The following is a 22760-nucleotide window of genomic DNA, read 5'->3' as shown; positions in this document are numbered from 1 at the left end:
TAATCTGTGACGGCATTATCATTGCATTTGATGGCCGCCTTTCAGCTAATTCTGTCATTCTATAACAACACTCCCAAAATATCTGTTTTCATTGGGCTTATTTATGTGAATCTTTGCAGGTGTATTTGTTCACATAACCTCAAATGATAAAGTACTTAAATAAAAAATACTGAATGGTTAATCAAAATTAAAGACAAATAGTGTTTTCCAAAATATGTTTATTATTAATATCTGGAAACAATGAAAAGTTTTGGATCAGTCAGAAATCTTTCACCAGAAGTGAAATTCTGCAGTCCGTAGGTTTAGTCAACCTCCTCGATAGTGGGACCATGAGAGCTACCTCCAGCCTGGCTGCTGCAGCTCCCTGATGCTGCTCCTTGGTACAACTTTGTCACAATTGGTTTGCACACCCTCTCCAGCTCATTTTGCTGATGTTCATACTCATCCTTCTCTGCCAGCTGGTTGTTCTCAAGCCAGGAAATTGTCTGGCTGCATTTGTCAGCGACTAGTTTTTTTTCCTCCTCGCTGATTTTTCCTTTCAAGGCATCATCCTCAACACTGCTCTTCATGTGGTAAGCATAGGATTCCAGAGAATTCTTTGCTGCGATCTTCTCTCTTTGGATGCCATCCTCTGCCTTGTACTTGTCTGCGTCCTGCACCATCTTCTCGATCTCAACGTCAAAAGTGACTTCTATCTGTGGCACTCCTCTGGAAGCAGGGGGGAGACCTGTGAGCTCAAACTTTCCCAGGAGGTTGTTGTCCTTGGTCATAGCTCTCTCACCTTCAATCACCTGAATCAGGACTCCTGGCTGGTTATCTGAGTATGTGGAGAAGATCTGAGTTTGCTTCGTGGGGATGGTGGTGTTCCGCTTGATAAGGGGTGTCATAACCCCACCAGCTGTCTCAATGCCCAGAGACAAGGGTGCCACATCCAGGAGCAGTAGATCTTGGACATTCTCTGAGGTGTCACCCATGAGGATAGCAGCCTGAACTGCTGCACCATAGGCTACCGCCTCATCAGGGTTGATGGTCTTATTTAGATCTCTACCATTGAAAAAATCCCATAGGAGCTTCTGGACTTTGGGAATTCTTGTAGAGCCACCAACTAGGACAATTTCATGAATATTGGATTTATCCAGCTTAGCATCTTGTAGGGCCTTCTCAACTGGCTCTAGAGTTCCCCTGAAGAGGTCTGAGTTGAGCTCCTCAAAACGTGCCCGTGTGATTGAGGTGTAAAAGTCAATGCCCTCAAAGAGCGAGTCAATCTCAATGCTGGCCCGAGTGCTGGAGGACAAGGTCCTCTTTGCTCTCTCACAAGCTGTGCGCAGTCTCCTCACTGCTCTCTTGTTCTGGCTGATATCCTTCTTTTGTTTTCTTTTAAACTCCTCCACAAAGTGGCTGACCATTCGGTTGTCAAAGTCCTCCCCGCCAAGGTGTGTGTCCCCTGCTGTGGCTTTCACCTCAAATATGCCGTCCTCAATGGTCAGGATAGACACGTCAAAAGTGCCTCCGCCAAGATCAAAAATGAGGACATTGCGCTCTCCTCTTTTATCTTTATCCAGGCCGTAGGCAATGGCTGCTGCTGTGGGCTCATTTATAATCCGCAGAACATTTAGTCCAGAGATCACTCCAGCATCCTTTGTGGCTTGCCTCTGGGAATCATTAAAGTAAGCTGGCACTGTGATGACCGCATTCAACACCCTCTGACCCAGAAAGGCCTCGGCTATTTCTCTCATTTTAACCAGGACCATCGAGGAAATCTCCTCAGGACAGAAGGTCTTTATTTCTCCCTTATTCTCCCTTATTTCACCTGGACTTTAGGCTTGCCATTGTCATTGGTTACCTTAAAGGGCCAGAGCTTGATGTCAGACTGGACCACTGGGTCATCAAACCTTCTTCCAATGAGTCGTTTGGCATCAAAGATTGTGTTGGTGGGGTTCATGGCAACTTGGTTCTTGGCAGCATCTCCGGTGAGCCTCTCTGTGTCAGTAAAGGCCATGTAGCTGGGGGTTGTCCTGTTGCCTTGATCGTTGGCAATGATTTCCACTTTCCCTTGCTGGAAAACCCCAACACAAGAGTAGGTGGTACCCAGATCGATGCCAATGGATATTCCCTTAGCTGATGACATCTTGCTTGGTGAGATGTACCTAGACAAAATCAGAGTGAACAAAATATTATTTTAAAGGTAATATTTTAAAGGTAAACTGTAAGGACCTAATACTAATGAAAACATTTGGGTTCATCATGCATTTAGATCTCAGAGTCACATGGTGACCTCTAATTGTTTCTTTCTAACACCCATAGTGCATCCTTGACTCATCTTCCCAGGTGGATTAGCTGATATTCAGGACCTTGAGACATGCAACCCAAAACAACTCACATTGTTAGGGACATGTTTGGATGGTCAAGTGACAACAACCAAAACACTAAACTGAATAGAGAGAAGGGTCACCTTTGCCCTTAAGAGTTCTTGAAATGTGACTTTTATAAGGTAAAACCTTTAAGAAACAAGAGAAGTCCAGTTGACTTCTATTTAAACTTAGGGTCTGAGTCAGTTAATACTTGGACAGTACATACTTTTTCTTTTTGTCTTGAGTAATAGTCCCTCATTGTAACAAATTGTCACATTAGTCTTTATACCTGACCTCTTTTTGCCACTAACTCAGATGTATGAATTATCTGAGCTTCTCCTTAATTCAATAGCTGAACCCGTTTGATAATAAAACAGCAGTTTGCACCACAAGTTAATTCATAAAGAGCTATTAGATGTAAAGGTGGCATAAAATGATAGTTCAACTAGTTAAGGTAAGTGTCTTTAACTGGACAGTTTTCTGTTTCTTACTGACATCATTATTATTTGATGCTGTTCCAACTGTTATCTTTGGTAATATTGTAACAGAATCTATCGAAGATGTTGGAACAAATTGTTTCCAAATAATAAAACTTACATTTTGTTGCATTTTCTATAAAACCAACCAACATGTGAAGACAAAAGAACCTTCAGCAAGCCTCTAGACGTATAGGTCCTTCTCAAAATATTAGCATATTGTGATAAAGTTCATTATTTTCCATAATGTAATGATGAAAATTTAACATTCATATATTTTAGATTCATTGCACACTAACTGAAATATTTCAGGTCTTTTATTGTCTTAATACGGATGATTTTGGCATACAGCTCATGAAAACCCAAAATTCCTATCTCACAAAATTAGCATATCATTAAAAGGGTCTCTAAACGAGCTATGAACCTAATCATCTGAATCAACGAGTTAACTCTAAACACCTGCAAAAGATTCCTGGGGCCTTTAAAACTCCCAGCCTGGTTCATCACTCAAAACCCCAATCATGGGTAAGACTGCCGACCTGACTGTTGTCCAGAAGGCCACTATTGACACCCTCAAGCAAGAGGGTAAGACACAGAAAGAAATTTCTGAACGAATAGGCTGTTCCCAGAGTGCTATATCAAGGCACCTCAGTGGGACGTCTGTGGGAAGGAAAAAGTGTGGCAGAAAACGCTGCACAACGAGAAGAGGTGACCGGACCCTGAGGAAGATTGTGGAGAAGGGCCGATTCCAGACCTTGGGGGACCTGCGGAAGCAGTGGACTGAGTCTGGAATAGAAACATTCAGAGCCGCCGTTACAGGCGTGTGCAGGAAATGGGCTACAGGTGCCGCATTCCCCAAGTCAAGCCACTTTTGAACCAGAAACAGCGGCAGAAGCGCCTGACCTGGGCTACAGAGAAGCAGCACTGGACTGTTGTGGTCCAAAGTACTTTTTTCGGATGAAAGCAAATTCTGCATGTCATTCGGAAATCAAGGTGCCAGAGTCTGGAGGAAGACTGGGGAGAAGGAAATGCCAAAATGCCAGAAGTCCAGTGTCAAGTACCCACAGTCAGTGATGGTCTGGGGTGCCGTGTCAGCTGCTGGTGTTGGTCCACTGTGTTTTATCAAGGGCAGGGTCAATGCAGCTAGCTATCAGGAGATTTTGGAGCACTTCATGCTTCCATCTGCTGAAAAGCTTTATGGAGATGAAGATTTCATTTTTCAGCACGACCTGGCACCTGCTCACAGTGCCAAAACCACTGGTAAATGGTTTACTGACCATGGTATCACTGTGCTCAATTGGCCTGCCAACTCTCCTGACCTGAACCCCATAGAGAATCTGTGGGATATTGTGAAGAGAACGTTGAGAGACTCAAGACCCAACACTCTGGATGAGCTAAAGGCCGCTATCGAAGCATCCTGGGCCTCCATAAGACCTCAGCAGTGCCACAGGCTGATTGCCTCCATGCCACGCCGCATTGAAGCAGTCATTTCTGCAAAAGGATTCCCGACCAAGTATTGAGTGCATAACTGTACATGATTATTTGAAGGTTGACGTTTTTTGTATTATAAACAATTTTCTTTTATTGGTCGGATGAAATATGCTAATTTTGTGAGATAGTAATTTTGGGTTTTCATGAGCTGTATGCCAAAATCATCCGTATTAAGACAATAAAAGACCTGAAATATTTCAGTTAGTGTGCAATGAATCTAAAATATATGAATGTTAAATTTTCATCATGACATTATGGAAAATAATGAACTTTATCACAATATGCTAATATTTTGAGAAGGACCTGTATTGCTAGAGACAGCCTTAAAAAGTAACACTGAGCATGGCTACTTTGAACCAAGGTGTAAAGAGATGACAAGATGCTCAAGATTATAAAACAGTATTTCATGAGACAAATCTTTACACAAATTCCATTTGACATAATTTACAAAATCTTTCAACATTTAATAAAGAGTATAAATGGCCTGAAATAACCCTTACCCATTATTAGACTCATGTTTTCACAGAAATATTTGACCTTAAAAATTATAGAATTACAGCTACTTACAGTTAGTGCTAATCTCCTTGGTGCAGTAAGACTTAGGGTGAGGAAGGATTTCCCTGGGAGTTGCCTTCAAGCCAGCTTCTGCCTTTGAGTTTTCTTTTGAAACTGCCTGGACTAGGTCAGGCTGATTGCTTATATAGCAACACTCAGGTTTCCAGTAGGCTCTCAGTACCCCGCTTCTCCTCCTTCGGGCCCAGTGACCAAACAGTTAATATTAGAAACTAATGCAGCTAGCATGGAGCACGAGAGTCTGTGAATATTCTAGAGAGGGAGAGTGGTATGACACTCTGGATTGACTGGGAGGAAAGCAATGAAGAGAATGTAGCAGTTAGGAGAAACTTCTGTCTGTCTTCAACTCCAATTTTATCTCCAAAATTACTTGTCCTCCCAAAAAAAAAAAACAACACACTTTTAAAGTCAGTTAAAAAGCATTGCTTTATTGCTGATTTAATGCATGAATGAACATACATAGTACACACACACTTAATGTCATTTTAATCATTTAAAATGTTACTTAAGGTGACCCAGTTGAATCAAATTAAGACAGTGACAATCATACGCCCAACATAAAGTTCAATATTTTTCTTTAATTACATCTCATACATTAGAGTTACAATTACTACCAGAAGCAGTGGAAGGAAGACATTACGTTTAAATATTAGTGATTAAAAAAAGGAATGATTGGTTGAATTAAGGTCAGTGCTGATGGTTGGTATTTTAAACCTGTTTGAAAACAAGTTCGGACACTTGTGGGATTTCCTAACTAAAGTAAATAGTGCAGCTGTTGAAGCTAAACATTATAGTCTGCTTATTTTTAACTGATTCTGACGACACATTTAAAAAATAATCATTTTAATCATGTTATATATTACTTAAATTCACCTAAATGAGGTAAGGGACTGTTTTGTACTACTAGTTTAATTAATACAAAAAAATATTTAATCTCAAGACTGTAGATACCTGGACTCATCACTGTTTAGTTATTGTCTTGCTGAAATAAGCAACTCCTTGCATTCAGTTCTATTATAGTTCTAATCTGATTTCTAGTTTTAATAAGGGTAATTTTAAATATTTGCTTAAGACATTTCTCTCATGCTAATCCTTAATTCTCCCAGACAGATATTTTAGTATTTTGCTGAATCAATAATTCCTACCAGAAAGATCAAAATACACTGTCTGTAAATACAATCCAATCTTGGGTGCTATTTTCAGTTAATTCCATTTAAAACAGTGTCTCAACCTATTTGAATACAGAGTTGTATAGAATCAAAAAGGCACATTCATACCATGGCCTTAAAAGGCATCATCCAGGCAAAAGACTTTTACAGTGACAGAGATCAGGAGTGGAATGTCAGGGAGCAAAGGGAAAGTTGGAAATACATAAGAAAATGTGTCATTTATTGACAAACCTATTGTTGCTTTACTTCTCAGGCTTTTCCAAAAATCCCTTCAGCAATAAGTAAAGCCTTAATCTTTACCATCATTTGCTGTTGAATATACAACATTCAATCAGTGTTGATGCCTTGAAAAAGTAATCACATCCTTTAAACGTTCTTACCTTCTGTTATGTTATAACCAAAAACTTCAATGGATTTTATTTGGAAAAACAACACTAAGTAGCATATTTTTGAAGTGAGAGAAAAGGGATAAAGGGTTTTAAGTTTTTCTTTCTTTTTTACAAGGACAAAAGACACCAGGAGACATCAGGAGTTACCTGAAAATGGAAAAGACTGGCTCAACTCCAAACCTACCAAGATATAGCCGTTCACCTGAACTAACAGGCCTGGTAAGGACACCATTGGTCAGAGAAGCAACCAAACGACAAATAGCTACTCTGGAGGAGCTGCAGAGATCCACAGCACAGTTTGAAGAATCTGTCAACAGTACTACCATTAGCTGTGCACTCTACAAAGTGGAGCCACCATTGAAAGAAGTCTCATTTACTGTTTGCCACAAGGTAGATGTTCTGGTCAGGTGAGACAAAAATATAACAATTTTAGCAAAGAGTTTTGCACTATGCAGGGAAGAATTACACATCATCCCCATTGTGTAACATGGTGACAGCAAGGGGGGGGGGGGGGGGTTCAGCTGGGATATAGCAATCCTGGAAGGAAACCAGAGGCAGCCAGGCTTGAAACTGGGGTGGAGGTTCCCCTTTCAGCAGGAAAATAACCCTGAACATACAGTCAGAGTTCAACAGAAACAGAAACAGTTTTCAAAATTTTGAATGAGCTTGAACTATTTTGCAAAGAAGAATGGACAAAATGTTAGTCTCTGAATGTGAAAAGGTGGTAGAGACATACCATAAAACATGTGCAGCTCTAATTGTAGTGAAAGGTGGTTCTAAAAAAATATTTGCTTGGGAGGGTTGAAATCCATTGCATGCAACATTTTTCAGATTTTAATTTATAAATATTCTGAAATTGATGTATCCTCTTCAACTTCACAGTTATGAGCTACCTTATGATGATCTGTCATAAAATATCTATAAAACACATTGAAGCTTGTGATTGTAACATCACAAAATGTGAAAAAGGGATATGAATACTTCTACATTTTCTATATTTCAAGAATGAGTGGATGTCACCTTTTAGGGCTTATGTGCAGATTGTATTTAAACATGTTTGAATGCATACGAAACATCTCAAAGATTGTACAGGGGTTGGACAATGAAACTAAAACACCTGTCATTTTAGTGTGGGAGGTTTCAAGGCTAAATTGGACCAGTCTGGTAGCCAGTCTTCATTGATTACACATTGCACCAATAAGAGCAGAGTGTGAAGGTTCAATTAGCAGGGTAAGAGCACAGTTTTGCTCAAAATATTGAAATGTCAGCATACCACCAAGAAGGATGAACCACATCCAACAGGATTAACTGTAGATGCAAGAGGAAGCTGTCTGAAAGGGATGTTCGGGTGCTAACCCGGATTGTATCCAAAAAACATAAAACCACAGCTGCCCAAATCACGGCAGAATTAAATGTGCACCTCAACTCTCCTGTTTCTACCAGAACTGTCCGTCGGGAGCTCCACAGGGTCAATATACACGGCTGGGCTGCTATAGCCAAACCTTTGGTCACTCATGCCAATGCCAAACGTCGGTTTCAATGGTGCAAGGAGCGCAAATCTTGGGCTGTGGACAATGTGAAACATGTATTGTTCTCTGATGAGTCCACCTTTACTGTTTTCCCCACATCTGGGAGAGTTACGTTGTGGAGAAGCCCCAAAGAAGCGTACCACCCAGACTGTTGCAAGCCCAGAGTGAAGCATGGGGGTGGATCAGTGATGGTTTGGGCTGCCATATCATGGCATTCCCTTGGCCCAATACTTGTGCTAGATGGGCGCGTCACTGCCAAGGACTACCGAACCATTCTTGAGGACCATGTGCATCCAATGGTTCAAACATTGTATCCTGAAGGCGGTGCCATGTATCAGGATGACAATGCACCAATACACACAGCAACTGGTGAAAGATTGGTTTGATGAACATGAAAGTGAAGTTGAACATCTCCCATGGCCTGCACAGTCACCAGATCTAAATATTATTGAGCCACTTTGGGGTGTTTTGGAGGAGCGAGTCAGGAAACGTTTTCCTCCACCAGTATCACGTAGTGACCTGGCCACTATCCTGCAAGAAGAATGGCTTAAAATCCCTCTGACCACTGTGCAGGACTTGTATATGTCATTCCCAAGATGAATTGACGCTGTATTGGCCGCAAAAGGAGGCCCTACACCATACTAATAAATTATTGTGGTCTAAAACCAGGTGTTTCAGTTTCATTGTCCAACCCCTGTACATACCAACACAGAGTTTGCTTTGGCTCAGCCTAAACTCTGGCTTAAAACAGAAACAGCCATAGTTTGGCACTGTGCGTAAATAGAGTAAACAAACAAATCAACAACTCTGTGATCAAGAAACAAAATCAGTAACAACTAAAAACACAGAAACATCAATGCATGCAAGTAGGATGCTTTTGAACACAAGACAGACCAGTGTTAATTGATTATATATTATAAGTTCTCTATATGTCTTAACATGTCATTTTTAAATCTACTTCTGAGGTGCTATTAATAAGTTACATTCAGCATAAGTAAAATAATTCCTTCATCTTGCAGTAGTTTAGAAAATAAAATAGATATCTCTTTTAATCCCAGGACAACGTTTCGCTGAGTAGCAGACATCTTTATTAGTACCTGTGAAGTAAACACAGTGTTATTGGACTTCTTTGCATTTTATCAATCTTATCTGTTTATCATGTCATTTAAAATGAAAAGTAATCGTAGGAAAGGACAACGTGACTCCAACCTGTAATAATTTGGCTTGAATGGCCCGTTCTTGTTCAGCCCCATGTATTTAGCCTGCTCGTCAGACAGCTCTGTCAGGTGAGCATCAAAGTTGGGCAGGTGCAGACTGGCCACATACTCATCTTGGAGCAGAAACAGAGAGCAATTCACACTGGATAACTGGATAAAATTCTTAGGTAAGCCTTAAGGTGGCAGCAGTGAGGAGGATTTGGAAAAACTCATACCCATTTTCTTGGGCAGAAGATAAACATCTTGTTTGTAACGTCCTTCTGGAGCGTTGTACAGCTCAATCAAGGCCAGAGCCTACACACAGCACAGAGCACACAGTTGATGTAAGCCTGACAAGCAACACCTGCAAACATTATTCTGCTGCAGAGCAAGTAAAATTGACCTGGGTAGTAGCAGTGATGGACAACACAAATGTTGGCACTGTAGAACAGCTCAGATTTAAAAGACGACCCTGAGAAGAACAGAACACATACAAAAAGTTTATTATAAATTCTGTGAACAAACTAAATAAATTAGAAGTCTGAAATATGAAAACACCCCAAAAACAGAAACTGTGAGGATTTTTTGTACACTTGTCCTGGGACATTACCTCTGCCAGCACAATCACCCTTTTTCCATCAGGCCAGATGATGTGGTCGACCTGAGAGCGAACCCTCTCCCAGGTCAGTTCAGGGCTGCGTAGACTCGCCTGAGGGCGCACAAAAAGAAAACACACAAACAAATTCATTAAGAAGGGAAAAATTATGAGCCATCTGTCACAAAAACAGCTCAGACAAGACAAACACAAATGAGTTCGACTTTGTTGGGTTTGCTTGTTGCCCCCCCAGCTCAGCCATCTCGTGTTGGGGTTTACCCCAGTGGATGAGAGGGTTGTATCCCTGCGCCTTCGGGTTGGGGAGAGGTCTCTGACTATCATTTCAGCCTACGGGCCGAGTGGTAGTGCAGAGTACCCGGCCTTCTTGGCATCCCTGTCGGGGGTGCTGGATAGCGCCCCTCCCGGGGACTCCATTATTCTGCTGGGGGACTTCAACGGCTGGCCTGGGAACGCCTTGGGCTCCCCCTGGAGGAGCTGGAGGAGGTGTCTGGAGAAAGGGACGTCTGGGCGTCTCTGCTGAGTCTGCTGCCCCCGCGACCCGGTCCCGGACAAGCGGAAGACGACAAGTACGAGTACAAGTACGAGTATCACACTTCCATGAAAGGATGTGTCTTTAACCCTGTTCAGATGGGTGATACTTATGAAGTAAGATCCCATGAAACCACAGCCCAGACCCTCCTACCAGAACAAAAATAATTAAGTATTTTATTTTTACCTATCAGTGGAATTACCACTGTGTCTATTCAGTACGGGATCCGATGCCTAGGATCCGTTAGGTGTTGGGTTAGGTTAATTTTTTTGTTAACACTTATCGGAAGTCCCTGATTAAATTCTACTCCCAAAACCTGTTGCTGGTCTACTGTCTGTGAATTTGTTTGCTGCACTTCATAATAGACAGGCTGAGGTGTGGCAGATTTTCTTATGCTCGCATAACAATGTAAAAAAGAGAGAAGCTGCAGGAGCTCTTTAGTATGGAAGCAAATCGTTACCATATTTCAAATGAAAAAGCATTTACAGAAATGCTTTTTCATTTTAAGAATGTGGCTGCGTTATTTGACCCATAAATAAAATTAGTGGCATTTCTGTCTGCCACTGCCACAAATTGAGCTCGGCTGCAATTCAATTAATTTCTCGGCACGTTTGCAATATAATGCAATGCAGATGTGCACAGCGCCCCCTACCGAACAAGATGGGTAGCTCGGTCAGCAAGGTGCTGAGGAAGAGCGGCTGCTGACGTCACTCTGCTGCGCCCGCCGCTCGGAATGCTTTTTTGTTTTCCAGTTCTGGGCAGTACTTTGCGGGCAGACCACGAAAATGAAAAAGCAATGTCTACTTTGTTTTCTTTTTGATTATGGCATAAAATGTGCAGTCATGAAGAAGAAAATGCAAATGCAAATAGGATGATTGATTACTAATTTTATTTATGGGTCAAATAATGCAGCCACATTCTTAAAATGAAAAAGCATTTCTGGAAATGCTTTTTCATTTGAAATATGGTAACGATTTGCTTCCATACTTTAGAGGCTCACTGTGTGTCTCTAATATGTCTGTACCCTGCTCCCCTCAGGCATGCAAAGACGCTGCCCAGCAGAGGGCGCTGCGCTTAGTTTACCTTCAACAGATGTAATTCAATTTTACAACTCTAGTAACAAACCTAGCTCTAACTCAATATAGGTTTCATTCTCACAAAATTAACTAGAACCGCACTGGAATATATTTTATTATCAAAGAGACATCAAAGCAGAGAGTAAACATACTTATGGTGCCTAACACTGCAGCAAACTTCTCTGGATGTAAACATTGTCAGCAGGAGCAGGACTGTGGCTGTATGCATTGAGTCAGATAAGCCTTTGAAACAATTGAAGAAGCTGTTTTAAGAATTTGTTGTAAGAATTTTAGCAGCTTCTTTAACCTAATTATCCCACGCTAGAGCAGCATGTGGAGGCTGACCTGCAGAAACTCTGGTTGGGATAAAACGTCTGCTACTTTCAGTCAAGAAACACATAGGAGAGTCCTAAAGACAAGGGTGAGTAAATAAGTCTACTTTACTGCATTTTAAAGTCAGCAGTATACATGGCATTGATTTTATTAACTTCAACAAAGTATCAGGCTGTGACTTGATGAAAGCTGATGTCTATTCTTAAATTATTCTAATAAATAAACAGTTAACCATCAAGGGAATGAAGCTATTCAGAAAGCTCCAGGCTCTATCCTTTTAGGGTCCTATTTGTTGCTTCATGACGAGACCTTAAGTCAGTGTCGGTGTCAATCAAATTTTAGTCCAACACAGGAGGAAGTCCAAGTCCTTTTTTATTTCAGTCTATCATTGTGACCATTGTTTAAAATACAGAAGTGATATGTTGGACATTTGTTTGACGATGCAGAACCACAGATCCAGTGAAACCTGAATCCCTAGATTTCTAGAGACCAAAACGGTAGAAAATGGCTCCTTTTTAATAAAAGACTTTTTATTCAGTCAGTCATCAAAACCATTAATGAAGATGGATAAAATGATAAAAGCATGGTGCAAAGCATGTTAAATTATTCTAAATGTGAAAACCATCGCACATTATTTATGAATCTGTATTAGCAAATGGATTTTTGAAAATGAAAGAAGGAAAAAGGCCTGGAAAAATCAAATATTTTTGATGCTCATTTTTCTTGCATACATACTCAGACCTGGAAAATAATTAAAGTGAATTCGACTTTTAAGACGGCATAGAAATGCTGCATTTCTGTACACCACAGTTGGGAAAGAAAAGGGCTGTTTCTGATTTTTTTTAAGAAATTTGGACTGTATTTGATTATCCATACATAAAAGTCAAAAATTATTGGACTGATCAAACATAAACTGAATTATTCTACACTGAACAGAGAATCTTTAAAACACACTGTTATATTTTAAGATTTATCCTGTTTCTGAAAACAAAAATATTATAAAAAATAAATAAGGGGCTAAACCAAACCAGGTTAAGGGTCACATTCCACATACCTCACCTTTAATAACAGATGGAGCTTAACCAAGTTGTTCTTTACATCTGATCCCCCTAAATTCTAAATCAAGAGCTTTAATCTGGATAAATCAAACATTAAGGCATATATGTAGAGTTTACAAGATTATATGCTATCAGAAAGAACAAAATAGGGTTTTTCTATTCTATTCTATTCTATTCTATTCTATTCTTCAACACAAACTGTAAACAGAAATACTCAGGCAGAAATGTCCAACACACAGAAAAACAATGAAATTACCACATCGATCTCGGTATTGGAATGTCCCATATTGCAGACAATACAGCCATTCTTCATTCGGTCAAGATGTTCTCTGGAAACAACATTCTTGTTGCCTGCATTAAAAAAAAGGAAAACTGATGAACATTGAAAATAATCCCTGAAGAATTACTGAAAAGTTGTGTTTTATCCAACTCCAGAAGAGTATTCTAATGTGATCATTAAAGCAGAAGTAAGAGGTGTCACTGCATGGGACTGAGTACCAGTGCAAGTTATCACCACGTCCATCTGCCGGATCACCTCGCTCAGCTTGACCACTCGAAATCCGTCCATACTGCGTGGACACAAATCAGATATTTGTATTTGTTTGTGCAAGAGAGACAGTCTCTGTCTATAATAATGCATAATTTGGCATCACAGCTAATTTGATGCACAACACAGAAATTTTAGTGGCGCACATTTATTGATGGAGGAGTGCAGTGACTCACCATGCCTGCAGGGCACAGATGGGGTCAATCTCTGTGATGCAAACAATGGCACCGAGGGCTTTAAGAGCAGTGCAGCAGCCTTTTCCCACCTACAAATCACAAGGCAGTGCAATAAAAAGGTCAGCTGCTACAGTGGAAATTCAATCATTTCAAGTAAAAGCCTTTGTTCTTTGTTTTTTCTTTTATTTAGGAATGACTCACCTCCCCATAACCACACACAACCACTTGTTTGCCTCCAAACATGATGTCTGTGGTCCTCTTCAGGCTGTCAGAGGAAAGCAAAATAAAAGATCATGATCATCATGGATCATCTTTATTTAAATTTTTTTGTTGTACATCATCACTAAAAATATATTTTTTTTCTTTACTGTCCAACATTAAATTAAACTAAAGGTTTTCTGTTTTAGCTCCGTTAGGGTGTTATGAATTCTTTCTCTATTTGCTAAATGCCACAATAAAGAGAGAGAACATTTTGGATACTTTTTTTACTAGTTTATTTAAAATCTCCTACATACTTTGGATTATTATGCTTTTAAACAGTGTGAGAAACCCAGGTGATGATGCCGTGGCTTCGTAAGCTTGGCAGAGACAAACAGGATTTGGTGTGAAATGTATCAACCCAACAAAAATAAGCAAAAGAAGATGTGAAGGCTGAATATACCGTTACTATCCACAGTGAAATGAATCCTGCACAGAGATGGGCTGAAAGGCCACTGAGAAGTAACATAGGAAAGCCGGTTACAGTTTACAAATGCACTCAGGGACAAAAACAAAAATTTGTTTGCAGACATATACTGTGTTCTGATGAAACTAAAGTTCTAGTGTTTGACCATAATGACCAGTGTTACATTTGGAAGAAAATGGGGGGAAGCTCATAAGCTGGAGAACATCATCCCAACTGTGAAGAACGGGGGTGGCAGCATAACGTTGTGGGGGCGTTTTGCTGCAGGACGGGCTGTTGCACTTCACAAAATACATGGCATCATGAGGAAAGAACAATATATGCATATATTGAAGCAGCACCTAAAGACATAAGTCAGGAAGTTAAAGCTTGTCATTGACAAAGTTTTGGGGGTGGCTATCAAAAAGCCCTGATCTTACTCCCATTGACAGATTTTGGGCAGAGCTAAAAAAGGTGTTTTCTAGGAAAGTGGCATACAAACCGGACTCAGTTATATCAATTCTGTCTGGAGGACTGGGCCAAAATCCCAGCTATCTGTTGTGAGAAGCCTAACAACGTTCAACCCAAGTCATACTGCTGAGGGCATTTCCACCTAATTGTAAGTACATCTATGCTGACTTGTGAATTTAAAAAAAAAAAAAAAAAAAACCTCTAAAATTTGTCTCTCTCATTATTCTGTCATTTGACGAACAAATTATTTTGGTAATCCAAACTGCCCTAAAAAGGAAAAGCTTAGTCTGGTTAATGTCAGACAGTGTGAAAAAAGGTTATGAGTCTTTTTTTACATGTATGTAAATATCTGGTTTCTACTGTTAATATTTTAAAATTTCTAATTTGCTCACCCATCCAGAATAGATTCGCGGCAGCAGTAGAGGTTGTCAAACTTCTGCTTTGTAACCGAGTCATTCACATTCATTGCAGGGACACACAGTTTACCTGCCTTAGATAACTGGTACAATCTGAGAGAACACATTAGGAGCCGCGTTTAGGCAGATCTGGTCACATGACACCTTTGTATATATCCAATGAAAGTGAGACATCTGTCTTTATAACATTAAGCTTTCTAAAGCATTGCGGCTAATTGAGTCTATGGAAGGGTATATATTAGCTGTGTCACGTTTCTCGAATGCCCTTAAGTCAACCCATAAAGTCAGGTATCAATAGCAACATGACTTTTATAAAAGCTTCGGATACGGTTCCTGTTGGAACGATATTTAGAATGTTATTTATCAGCGAATGCTTTCAGGTAAAGTCTGACTTTCCCAGGAAAACACATCAGTAACAAGAGGCCATGCCACAGTTGAGATAGAGGCTTAAAATAATAATGATGAAACTATCTGACCTGTGAACACCAGTGACACTCTCCTCCACAATTCCTCGTGCCTTTTTGAACACGCTGGGATATTTCTTGTAAACCCAGTGGGTTAAATCTCCACCATCATCCAAGATCTTTTATTTAAAAAGAAAAAAATAACATAATTGAGCTGCATCAAAGATTTAGGAAAGCCCCAAAGGCAGGTGTTAAATTTATGATGTGACTGCACTCATTATACCATATTGGCCTGCCAGCCGTCGGTATTGACACAGCGATCGATGCACCACCAGAAGTCGTCCTCTGATTCACCTTTCCACGCAAACACAGGTACACCTGCAGGAAGCAAAACACATATGATGAGCAGAGACAGCGTGAGCAACAGGCCCATTAGGGTGCATAACACAATAAAAACATAAGCGTGCAACAGTTAACTTTCAAGGTCACAGAGTTCATTCAGTCTTACCGTTAAAGTTACACCTAAGGTCAAAATAACAGAAAATGTCACAAAGAAATTACAAAAAACACAACTTTACCAAAAAAACAAAAATCAATAATAATCAATAAACAAATTAGAAAACATACAGATTGAAGCTTATAATATTTATGGTTATCTGTTTTGTAGCTCAGGATCCAGAATAAAGTAGAATAAAATGTCAATATTTGGATGCTTTCATTAAATTCAACTCCCAATACCATGATTATGCCATCGGCACTCCCTGTAGGACATGCAGTCACATTTTGTATGGCCAGTTTTGACAAACTACAGCTTGTTATCGTTTCCACGTGTTAAACTGTATTTTAGGTCTTGTACAATATATTGTTGATCCAATGAACCTGGGTTTTCAACAACAACCACAGCATTTCTCCCGTTTAAAATAATGTTCACGGTGAAGGAGAGACTGTGTTGGGTGCTTCAGCTTCCTGTCTGTCTCAGTTTTGTTTTAGATATTTTTTTGGCACTAGAGGCCTTTTATTTTTCATTTTTGAACAGTAGGCAGACAAGAAAAAGGCGAAGATATTCAGAAAAGGTCGCTGGATCCGGGACTTAAACCCCGGACGGCCGCATCGAGGACTATAGCCTCTATATACCCCTACACCACCAGCGCCGCACCTCCTGTTGGTCTCTGTTATGAAATTTGAATGTAATCTTTTTGGTTTGTTAAAAAAACAATCCCTTTGTTATTTTTTTCTGAAGAGTGGGGGCCTATCCCTGTTATTCCTACAAATGTTGCTGTTCACATAAACCTTTTCTTCATGTTACCAAAGTGTTAAGGTGTGACTTTCAGAGAAGATTATGTCTTAAACTAGGAAGTTATAAAGAAAAAGTCCCACGCTTATGAAGGAAAAAAAAAATCACCAGTCTCAGCAAGAGCAGCGGCCACCTCGTTTTGAGTGGAGTAGATGTTACAGGCAGTCCAGCGGCACTGGGCACCGAGGGCCACCAGAGTTTCAATCAGGACCTAGAAGGGTATGATGGATTGCACACATGCATACATTTAGAAGATGTGAGCTGTAACAAAATATTAGATAGACCTGCACTAAACAGGACGAGACGACAGAACATACGGCTGTCTGAGCAGTGATATGGGTACAGCCCACAATCTTTGCACCAGCCAGCGGCTTCTCCCCCTGGGCTCTCTTCCTCAGCGAGATCAGGGCAGACATGTCTGTAAAGGGAATACATGATACTTCAATATTACGAACAGAGCTCTTTAACTCAAACAGAGCAAGTTTGGCTTTTATTTTTAAACACATTTTAAGGTTTTTCAATGAAAATATCAGTTTAGAAGTTAGGAAAACAGGAACCCAATAACCAAATTTGACTGAACATCATAAGAAGATGGTGACTGTGCATATATACTAAACTTTAAAAAAAAAAAAACAGGAAAATGATGAAGTGTACTGGCTAGGCTGCCAATAAAACTTAGCTTTTACTGTCAACATTGACATTTGAAATTCAGATGAAGCAGCTTGAAGGCTGTTCTCAGAATAGGTAACTGCATGCAGAACTTGGCAGTACATGGCAGGGCAGTATCACAAGGTCATTGAATCCTCATCATTAGTGCAGACAAAGTGTCTGCACAGTGTACCACAAGATTTAGCAGCATTAATATTATCCGGTCATTGCTATTTACGTTGCACAAACGTCATTTTTTTTGCAGCCATCCAAATGTAAGTTATATGTTGCTATGCTCAACACGTCAAACAAAAAAAAACATGGCAGCCTGTCTTACCTGGAGATCACATGCTTTAATTTCATATACTTAAAAAGGGCTGGGACCTTGTATCTTCGTATGCCGTAGAAACACAAGGCTGCTACTTTATCATATCAGGGGCTATTTCTGTCTCAGAACTTAGTTCACTTCTTTTTTTAAATATATGACACTAGATGAGACAATCCTACACTAAATACAGATTCTTTGAGGCAAAATTTGTCTTTTGTTTCCAAACTAAAAGTCAGTCAGTCATTTTCTACCGCTTATTCCATAGTGGGTCGCGGGGGAGCTGGTGCCTATCTCCAGCAATCTATGGGCGAGAGGCAGGATACACCCTGGACAGGTCGCCAGTCCATCGCAGGGCAACACAAAAACAACCATGCACACTCATTCATACACCTAAGGGACAATTTAGAGAGACCAATTAACCTAACAGGCATGTCTTTGGACTGTGGGAGGAAGCTGGAGTACCCGGTGAGAACCCACGCATGCATGGGGAGAACATGCAAACTCCATGCAGAAAGATCCCCGGCCGGGAATCGAACCCAGGACCTTCTTGCTGCAAGGCATCAGTGCTACCAACTGCACCACCGTGCAGCCACAACTAAAAGTATTAGTGTTAATGTTTTTTTGCATCTAAACAACAGCCGACTTAAGAACTATAGGTCCAGTTTAAAACTTTCATCAAAGAGGGTGTAGAGTCCTTTTTTGATTTGTGATGAGCATACATTTATGGATTGGACTAAAAGATATGTTGCAATTCAGCAAATAAAAGACAAAAAAACCAACATCTATTACTGTTTAGGTGTTTGTGTAAGGACTAAAGTCAGTTAGTCAGTCATTCATTTTCTACCACTTCTTTCACAGTGGGTCACGGGGAAGCTGGTGCCTATCTTCAGCAGTCTATGGGCAGGAGGTGGGGTACACCCTGGACAGGTCGCCAGTTCATCGCAGGGCAACACAGCCACACACAGGACAAACAACCATGCATACACTCATTCACGCCTAAGAGCAATTTAGAGAGGCCAATTAACCTAACAGGCACATCTTTGGACTGTCGGAGGAAGCTAGAGTACCCAGAGAGAACCCATGCATGCACAGGGAGAACATGCAAACTCCATGCAGAAAGAAGTAAATGAAAAACTTGTTAAATGCTGGAAGTGTTTAATGAAAAAATAAAATTCATTACGTTTCAATATGCTTAGGAACCCCTAAAAAACACAATAGTGTGACGAGTGTATGAAAAAGGTGCATAATAATCAACACATAAGCTCTACGTTTGCACTTTTAAACCTAAGATTAGAGTCGGATTTTGACGAGTGAAGAATGAGCTGCTTTTGTAAAGAAAATAATAATCCCTTTCTACAAGATGGTTATGAAGAGAACAACTGAAAATTGACAGATGAGTTTACCAACAGTAAAGTAGCATCTGCAGTCCTGCAGGTTTAAAGCCTAATAAACACTAGTCAAGAAATTCATACATCACATGAACAATGTAAACAGCTTGGAGGACAGCAGACAGAGGAAAGGGACTACAACACCCAGATCTTAGAGAGTTGAAATAAAAAGAACAGAAGAAACAGCTGCAATAATGTTTTCTGAAAAACACATTGAGCTGCATAGTTGGTAGCACTGTTGCCTTGCAGCAACAGGGTCCTGAGTTGGAATCCTTACCTGGGATCTTTCTGCATGGAGTGTGTATGTTCTCCCTGTGCATGCATGGGTTCTCTTAGGGTACTCCAGCATCCCACAGACCCAAAACATGACTGTTAGGTCAACTGATTACTCTAAATTGCCATTAGGTATAAGTGGGTGTGTGCATGACTGTCATGTATGTCTCTGTGTTGTCCTATAATAGACTAGTTGTCATTGAGCGAGAGGTGGGGTACACCCTGGAGATATGCAAAAGCCCCCACCTGTGAACCTTCAAGAAAAGGCCGGACTGATGGATGGATGAAATAACACACTGCCTAATACCAGAGATGTTAACTGCTGTGAAATTGGAACATTTTAACATGTAGTGTTTAAGCAGTTATATGACTAATATTCAGGGACAAGAAACTCCAACCTTTCTTTGTTTCCAAGCAGTCTATTATACAGAGCGTCTAATAGTAAAGCAATTGAGAAACTAGCCATTCATCATGTATTTACAGCAGACACGATTCCATTATAATCGAAAAGCTAAATAAATTAGAGCTACACTAATCAAAAAACATCTACTGTTGTGATTTCTACTACTGCATGTAAAAAGCAATATTATCTTCTGAATGTACACATCTGTGAGTACCTTGCTCCGCTATTTCAATTTCTCGCCGGCCGAATTCAGCCTGTTTTATGTTCTTCACACAGAAGTCGGTGCTGCCATGGCTGTTGACCTGGGCTTTGTCCCGTGGGGATGTTTCATCATCCGAGCTGTCGGTGTAGGATGCAGCTGGAAAGAGCAGAACACAAAAGGTCACCTTTGTGTTAAAACACGCAGGCGGAGCTAATTATGAAATCTATACTTCAAATCTATTGTGAGAAAGGAGGGACCTCTGTGCACACTTCCTGTGTGTGTTTACAGCACCTTGTAAAAGTATTCACACTTTGTCAAGTTGCAACCACAGACTTTGATTTATTTTATTGGGATTTTATGTAATAGGACAACACAAAGTAGAGCATAATTGTGAAATGGAAGGGTGATAACTGTATTTAATGTTCATTTATGTTTTATGTTCATTTAAACTTTGTATTGTCATAGTGTTACCTGTTGTTTTTAGTGAGACAAATATTTTCATTTGTCCAGTGACAACGAATGACAAATGGCTAATTGGATGATTCCCATACAGCAATGTATTTACAGCAATGTCAATTAATGTACATTGTCCCTGTTAAATAAATTAATATATTAAATTAAAATGTTCCTGCTGGTAGGTTAACCTCTGTCCCAGTCTGGTCTTTAGCTGTCTGTAAGTGGTTTCCTTCCATATTGAGTTGTATTTAGCTCCAGCCACCATCCAATCAATTCTGACCATCTTCCCAGTGCCTACTGAAGAAAGCATTCTCACAGCATGATGCAGTCATGTTGTTATGTTCCACAGTGGGAAATAGTGTGTTTGGCTAATTATGAATTTAAGCCTATATATAATTTAAATTTGGTCTCATCTGACCAGAGCACCTTCCTTGAAAAAGTTATCTCATTTTGCCATGTGGAAAACAGGACTTCATATGGTTTTCTTTTACCAAAGCATATCTTCTTGCCTCTCTTTCATAAAGGCCAGATTTCATTCATGGTCAAAAGATTTTTCCCACCCCGAGTTGAGCCCAAGTGTTTCCATTATTAGATGATGGATTGAATGGTATGCCATACAAAAAAAATTCAAAGCTTGGTAAATTGATTAATAACTCTGCTTTAAACGTCTCCATAACCTTATCCCTGACCTGTCTGCTGTGTTCATTGGTCTTCATGAAGCTGTTTGTTCTCTAATAAACCTCATAGCCTTCACAGAACAGCTGGATTTATACGGAGATTAAATTACACACATGCAGAACAGATTTACTAATAAGGTGAGTTTTGAAGGCGGTTGGTTGCCATGGATTTTATTTAGGAGTATCAGAGTATAAAGGGGAATAAATATATAAGCCACACTTTCCAGATTTCTCTTGTAAAAGTGAGGCATTATTGTTTTAATTCACTCCGTAGTTATACACTACCTTGTGTTGGTCTATCCCCTAAAATCCAAATAAAAACACAAATTGACAAATATGTAAAAAAAAAAAAAGCATTTATGGATGTGCAGAAGCCTTTCAAAAGCATATATGTACATTTTAAAATCACTGATACCTAAAGTTAACGGGTGGATCTGTATTGAAATGTCTGGGTTACAGTACCTGAGCTGTAGCTGTCTGTGGAGGACTGTGAGATGGAACGTGAGAGGGAGCGGCGACCTGCCTTGGTCGGATACTTGCTGAATTCCTGCTTGTCCTCTGCATTCGCAAACTGAATCTGAATAAAACAACAAAATTCAACATTGAAATCATGGGTAGACAGGGACAAAAAAGGGTCATCATCATCGTTACACATTAACAGTGAAGATGCTCTGTAATATGCTTACATAACTGTTTATATTTGGACTATTTTGCTGTTTCAGCCTCATAACTGTCCTTTAGAAAAAAAGGGAAATCTGCTTGTTTTTGTAAAGCACAGGTGGATCAGGAAGAAGAGAGCTGCTGATTATTTTTAGATGTGCTCTCCTTCGCTGTGATTTATGCTTTGTTCAGATACACAGGCTTGAGTTGTTGTTAGATGCTAGATGTTATTCATCATGTTAACCAAAGCCTTCAAAGCGGCAAAGATCAAAGCCCTGGAAACACATGAATCGGATCAGCAAAAGCTTGATTAGGCTCTGTATGTTGTAGCCTTGCTTTTAATAAAAGTCGCAACTGTGTGAGAATCCGTTCTGAGGTTCCAGCATCAAAACACATTTTTCCAGTTATAAGCTTTAAACAGGTGTAGGGAAATATTAAAGAAAATATACTGTTACGTCACAGTGCCACATGTAACTCTGTTCCTCACCAGAAACAGAAAGTCTGCTGGGATTACGTGATGTCCTTTCATTTTACTCAATTTTTGCTTTATATAATTGGTGATAGAAAAAAAAGGAAATACTGCAAGCTTAAACAGATCATCTGTATAACACTGAAACTAGAGATGCACAGAGAAAGTAACTGATGACTTAGTTCACAAATGAGTTATAATAAAATGAAATGACACAGAGAATACGTTTTGAACACGTGAAGAAAGGATGTGCAAAAAGACAGAAAGCCAAGAAACCAGGGGAAATTTGTCCAAAATTTGAAATAATATCTGCTGTTTTGTGCAAATCAATATCAGCTGATTTAATATTAACTGATGGCCTAAAAAAAAGTTTATCCTTACCAGGTTTTAGCACAGAGTAGTACAATTGGAAAAAACAAACAGACTTTAACCAAAAAAGTCTTACTTTGGCAAAAAAAAAAAAAAAGAACAGAATTCCCCCTAAAACCGCTCCAGCCATGT

The 22760-nt window shown here is 39.9% G+C and overlaps 2 protein-coding genes across 4 annotated transcripts in view; both read right to left on the bottom strand.

The window, feature by feature from the left end:
* Positions 1-201: 201 nt before the first annotated feature.
* Positions 202-4980, bottom strand: hspa1b (heat shock protein family A (Hsp70) member 1B). The gene is given in 3 exon segments (XM_047359683.1): positions 202-1802; positions 1805-2147; positions 4886-4980. Coding segments are annotated over 2 exon segments (1824 nt in total). The 5' UTR covers positions 2129-2147; positions 4886-4980; the 3' UTR covers positions 202-302.
* A 3577-nt stretch (positions 4981-8557) lies between these two features.
* ahcyl1 (adenosylhomocysteinase-like 1) overlaps positions 8558-22760 on the bottom strand; it is a 34250-nt gene continuing 20047 nt past the window's right edge. For all 3 annotated transcript variants that reach the window (XM_047379230.1, XM_047379239.1, XM_047379247.1), the window contains exons 2-17: positions 21593-21707; positions 20010-20153; positions 17073-17173; positions 16864-16966; positions 15745-15839; positions 15534-15640; positions 15034-15150; positions 13711-13774; positions 13510-13598; positions 13285-13355; positions 13043-13137; positions 9785-9883; positions 9578-9646; positions 9411-9489; positions 9188-9308; positions 8558-9075 (exon numbers count right to left, since the gene is read on the bottom strand). In XM_047379230.1, coding sequence (XP_047235186.1) covers positions 9069-9075; positions 9188-9308; positions 9411-9489; positions 9578-9646; positions 9785-9883; positions 13043-13137; positions 13285-13355; positions 13510-13598; positions 13711-13774; positions 15034-15150; positions 15534-15640; positions 15745-15839; positions 16864-16966; positions 17073-17173; positions 20010-20153; positions 21593-21707 — 1476 coding nt within the window. In that variant the 3' untranslated portion in view covers positions 8558-9068. The remainder of the gene's footprint in view (positions 9076-9187; positions 9309-9410; positions 9490-9577; positions 9647-9784; positions 9884-13042; positions 13138-13284; positions 13356-13509; positions 13599-13710; positions 13775-15033; positions 15151-15533; positions 15641-15744; positions 15840-16863; positions 16967-17072; positions 17174-20009; positions 20154-21592; positions 21708-22760) is intronic.

This window comes from Girardinichthys multiradiatus, chromosome 1, assembly GCF_021462225.1.
Source record: "Girardinichthys multiradiatus isolate DD_20200921_A chromosome 1, DD_fGirMul_XY1, whole genome shotgun sequence".
In the NCBI taxonomy this organism is placed as follows: Eukaryota; Metazoa; Chordata; class Actinopteri; order Cyprinodontiformes; family Goodeidae; genus Girardinichthys; species Girardinichthys multiradiatus.
This window is presented reverse-complemented; position numbering and strand designations above follow the sequence as displayed.